A 4877-nucleotide genomic window follows, 5' to 3' on the forward strand; every position below is an offset into this window, starting at 1 on the left:
AAGGTCCCTTCCAACCCAAAGCATTCTATGATTCTATGTGGTCACACAACAGGCTAAAATCTGTGGCTAAAATTAGTCCTGCGCTGCGACACGCTACCACCAGATCATCAGGTGCAGGTGAGGATTTGAGCAAAGTGATTCTGTCTGCCCGAATGCTGGAGAGAAACACGCAGGAATAACTGAAGCAGGTTAAAGCCACGTCCTCTGCCACTGTGAATTGAACAAGGAGAGCTGTAGCAGCCGCAGCGGGGAGAGGGCCCACGCCTGAACATCAGGGGTGGAAGGCAGCAGCACGTGTTCCCAGGCATGTGCTCCCTCTTCCCGCGGAAATCCCCTTTGGAAAATCCGAAGGTGTCCGAGTTCAAACTGGAGTCGGGCCGGGTGATAAACGAGAGGGCGGGCGGGTGCGGGGCTGTGCTGTAAACCTCCAGCCTCCCCTGGCAAGTCCCGGCAAGAGCTGCCGCAAATTGGAGCTGGAACAAAAGGTGCCACGAGGGCAGGTGGGTGGGTGCTGCCACAGACGGCCTCAAAACCCCTCTCTAGCAGCCAGGCGGCCCGGTGCTTGGGTGACAGAGGGGGAATCCCAGCCCCCCGAACCGCCTACTGCAATGGGTGCAGGAAACGACACCTACGTCTGCTTCCAAAATTAGCTGCAGAAGGGCTGAAAGCTGCAAGCTGCTTAGATGTCTTACCACTGCTGAGGTGAACCACCTAAAACCCCTGAGCCTGTGACCCCATCAGTCTACTAGGTGTTAAATGTTTCTTAAAAAGCGAACCAGGTGGATTCCCGTGTATCTCAGGACAATGAAGTAGGCAATGAACCATTTCACAGACCAGGTACTGTAATCTGACTTTAATAAATACATATCTCACAGGTACCAAAATAATTGTAGACAAAAATGTACAGTATTTACACAATATACAATTGCTAAAAAGTGTAGCAATTATGACACACATGGTGTGAAACACAGTTTCCAATGCCCACAGTTAACATTATTGCTACCTTTCTTCTAACAGCCAGGAGGTCACCAGTCCCTTAGTTTGACGACTCCGCCTGGGACACCCCACCGCGAGCAGCTGAAGTCGATCAGTAAGGCCAGGGAGCACCACCAACCCGACACAAATTAACACAGAGTCTCCGAGAAGAGGGGCTGTCGGTATGAGCCTGCCTTGCCATGAGAGGACACGCGTTTCTCATGGTACCGAACACCGCAAGATAGCTCTCTGTAACTAGCAGGTTGGATGTGTAGTCTGTTACCTTCGTAGGGTTGAGAAGATTGGCTATGTGGCTCTTTATCAGGTGGTGTGAATAATCACAGATCTCTACCGATGTTACACATCCCATTCCTGTATTTAAACACAGGCCAGAACCTGGAACCATCCTGTTACAATTACGTGCTCCTTGCTGGGCAGTGTAGTATCTCCCTTCTGGTTCTTCCCTCCGCGTTATGACTTTCTTTTCAAATGAAGAAAGTCAGTCCTTTTTCTATACATATGTACACAGTCACTTCTTTTCACAGAAGGCTCTGCTTTAAAATGCCAGCTGTCGTCCTCCAATAAGGCAGTCATCATACATAAGCTGGAAGAAAACAGAAAAGGCTGTTAATGCAAAACCCTTACTGGGAATATCGTATCCACTCTGGGATAACTGCCAAATTCTGCATGCCCTGACTTTGGCGGCGTATAAAATTTCTACACCGAAATGGTTACGTTTGCCATTTAGCAGCACTGAGAACGTTAGATAAACAAATGCTGGGGAGGAGAAAACCACCCATTAACTTGAATTTTCTCTCATGAGGTTCTGTAGGTGTCAGCAACAGAATGACGTTCAGCGACTCATGTTGCGTGAAGTTAACCTCAGTTCCCTCATGTATTCTTTACATTTTATTCTTAAATTTATTCTATTCATATGCTTGCCCCAACTGCCATCTTGCTGATGGCTGACAGCGTAACCTCACTTTATAGGCTATTTATATCTGTCAGTTATATAGGTAAAAGGTCCCTGGAGCACGTCATCAGAGCGGCACCAACAAAAAAAAACCACAAAGGGCAGGATTTTCCCTTTCTCTTGAAAAGGTCCAAATAGCTACTTACTTCATCCTCTGTGAATTCAGGCTCCGATTCACTGCTCTCCTCGTCCTCACTTTCTGGCAACATCTGCAGGTCAGCTGTGGTCAGCTGCTTCAGCTGTTCCTGTATGCTAGAGTTGTCTCTTCCCCATGTGAGCTGATAGGGGGAATAGCCCTGGTAGGTCACTTTGTTCACATCTGCCCCGTGTTTCACCAGAAGTGACACCAGGTCTGAATTCTGCAAGTCGACAGCCAAATGTAGTGCTGTTCTGCCATTGCATGGCTCCTGTGTGAAAATAACACAAGGTTTGGCATGTTAGGAGAGCCAGAGCTGGTGCCAGACCTGCTTATTCTTATGACTACACAGCCCTGCTCAGTTAAATTCACGGTGTACATTACATACCTGAGCATTTACGTCTGCTCCCAAGGACAGCAAGTATTCGACAATAGCCAGGTATCCTTGAATAGATGCCAAATGGAGACATGTATGTCCTGCAAAACACAAGGAAGGTAAAATTTGAGTAAGTCTAACCTAATCCCCCATCACCCAGTTAAAGTCAAGATGACAGGACAGCACAATATCTAAGCTTGCAATTCATCCATGGCAAAAGGGTGTTTTCCAGAGGAGCTTTGCAGCTTCCAGTAAGTATGAAAAACAGGGTTGGATTTTGGAAAGATTTCTCAAGAGGCTTTATTCCAGTGTTTGACTGCAACTTAATGAAAAAAAAAAAAGGAGCACTGCAAAAGTACTCACTAAAAACGCGAAATTCAAAGCCATGAGAGCCACTAATCAACAGTGAGGAGGCCTACAAGACAGTGCCATTTTAAAGAAGTCAGACACTGCTGTGTGCTCTGGGTTCCTCAACTCTCAAATGGGCATAACAATCCTTCTCCACCTCTCTAGAGATCTTTGAGCTCTACGGGACAACAGCTCTACCCTCGGTACAGCACACCAACATGGATGTACAGCAGCGTGCCCGTACCGTTGTAGTTGGTCGCCTGCAGGACAGCGAGGAGGTGGTGCGGCTGGCAGTACTGCGTGAGGACGCTGACGCTCCTGAGGGAGCCCTGCTGGCAGGCAATGTGCAGGGGGGTGTTTCCTCGGAAGTCCCTGATTTCCAGGTCGCATCCGGCCTTCAGAAGATGCTCGGCAATTTCAGGCTGATCAGTGATCACTGCCAGGTGAAGAGGAGTCTGCAGGCAAAAGAAAAAAACACAGACCTGTAAGTTACACTGCAAACTTGGCAGCAACGACTGGACAAACAGACCCCTTGGCGATTTGTGCCCCCAAATAAAAACACATGCCAAAAACTCAGCGCTTTATGCTTCGCGACATATTATATAGTCACCCTTTAGTCTGGAAGTGATGAACTTAGGGCTCTCATCAATTCATAATGGAGGGTATCATTAACATCCCCATAAAGACGGATGCAACCCATTGCATCACATTTGAAAAATGCGGGTGTTAAATGCCACTCTCGGGGGAGAGGAAGTGTTGTACTAACGCTGGCTGGAGCCAGCTGCGGATTTTCCTGAATGTAGGCTTTGGTTTAATATCCATCAATTAGAAAAAGAATTAAAAAGGACCGTTGGGGGGGGGGGAATTCCCCAGAGGGCTTTTGTGGGGGTGGCAGGCTCAGATCTGAATTTGGGGCTGCGGAGGTGAAAGTACCTGGCTGAGGTTGTTCTGGAAGTTCAGGAATGCACGGTCCCCGGCCGTCTGCCGGATCACCTCCAGGCTCAGGGCTTTTTCCTCGTGAATAATCGCCAAGTGGAGAAAACTGCAAGGGAAGGGGAGGGGGGAAATAATTAAAACGACCCACGTTAAAACACACCCCGCAAAATACGACGTGAAAAAAAAAAACCACCCCAAATCCCCGAGGCGGGCGGAGGGGCGAGGCGGGCCCGGGGCAGGGCCCTGCGCGGGTGTCGCAAGCCGGGGCTTTCGGCGGCCGGGGCTTTCCGCGGGCCGCGGGAGCCGCCTCTCGCTGGCGCCCCTCCAGGGACTTTCCGCCCTCCCCTCCCCGCCGCGCCGCGGCCCAGCCCGGCGCCTGCCCGCCGGCGGCACATCCTGTCCCGTCCTGACGGTGCCATGTCCCCCCTTCTCCGCCTCCCCGTCCCCCTCCTCAGCACCCCCCCCGCCCCCCGCCGCCTTCCCCAACTTACGAGTCCCCGTCCTCCGTCAGCTGCTGCGCCCAGGCGGGCGGTTCGCGGGGCTGCAGGCGTATGTCCTCCAGCTCCTTCACCAGCTGCCGGTACTCCTCTTCCTTCATGGAGTCCAAGCCGCTGTCGTGGCGATCGTCGAGCGCGAAGCCGCCTTGACGCTCTTTCTTCCCTTGCTCGTAGCCCTCCATAACCTCCATTACGGGGCGGCGGGCCCTGATCATGGCGACAGAGCTGCGGCTTCGCTGCGAGTGAGCGGCGGCGGCGGCGGCGCTCGGCATATACACCCCGGCGAGGGGATTTCTGCGGGGGAGGAGCCGCCGAGGACGGGAATTTCCAGCCAGTCAAAGCCCGACCGACGGGTCTGGTCCTGCTCGGCGCCGCGGGCGGTGGCAGGGAGGGCGGATCGGCTCGGGCCGGCCTCTTCCCTCCCCTCCGCCGCCCCTGAGGGGCGGCGGAGGGGAGGGAAGATGTCGGCCCGGGAGGGGACTTGGCGTTTTTCCATGTCGGGGGGGGGGAAGTACTCGCCTCCCCGGCGTCCCCGTCGGTACTTCCCTGCAGCACCCCGGGCGGCTGTCTTTCGTCGGCTTTCCCGGGGGGCTTTCCCTGCCTTTGCCCTTCTTGCCCGGTCGTGGGGCTCCCGCT

At 52.9% G+C, this 4877-nt stretch overlaps 1 protein-coding gene across 1 annotated transcript; it reads right to left on the minus strand.

Annotated features, from left to right (window-relative positions):
* Positions 1-838: 838 nt before the first annotated feature.
* NFKBIA (NFKB inhibitor alpha) lies at positions 839-4513 on the minus strand. Its single transcript, XM_075712543.1, has 6 exons — positions 4236-4513; positions 3742-3850; positions 3053-3263; positions 2473-2561; positions 2095-2355; positions 839-1579 (listed from the first exon to the last, which is right to left on the minus strand). The coding sequence occupies exons 1-6, from the start codon at positions 4511-4513 to the stop codon at positions 1532-1534; spliced, it is 996 nt and encodes a 331-aa protein (XP_075568658.1). The 3' UTR covers positions 839-1531.
* Positions 4514-4877: the final 364 nt, after the last annotated feature.

This window comes from Pelecanus crispus, chromosome 6 (assembly GCF_030463565.1).
Source record: "Pelecanus crispus isolate bPelCri1 chromosome 6, bPelCri1.pri, whole genome shotgun sequence".
Classification (NCBI taxonomy): Eukaryota; Metazoa; Chordata; class Aves; order Pelecaniformes; family Pelecanidae; genus Pelecanus; species Pelecanus crispus.

Bases quoted from the DNA above. Each gene is read 5' to 3' on its own strand.
- NFKBIA (XM_075712543.1), bottom strand. From the start codon at position 4,513: ATGCCGAGCGCCGCCGCCGCCGCCGCTCACTCGCAGCGAAGCCGCAGC. The intron at 3,264-3,741 runs GTACTTTCACCT...TTTTGCCTGCAG, and splicing joins TCCAGAACAACCTCAGCCAG to ACTCCTCTTCACCTGGCAGT. The intron at 2,562-3,052 runs GTACGGGCACGC...TGTGTTTTGCAG, and splicing joins GCAGGCGACCAACTACAACG to GACATACATGTCTCCATTTG.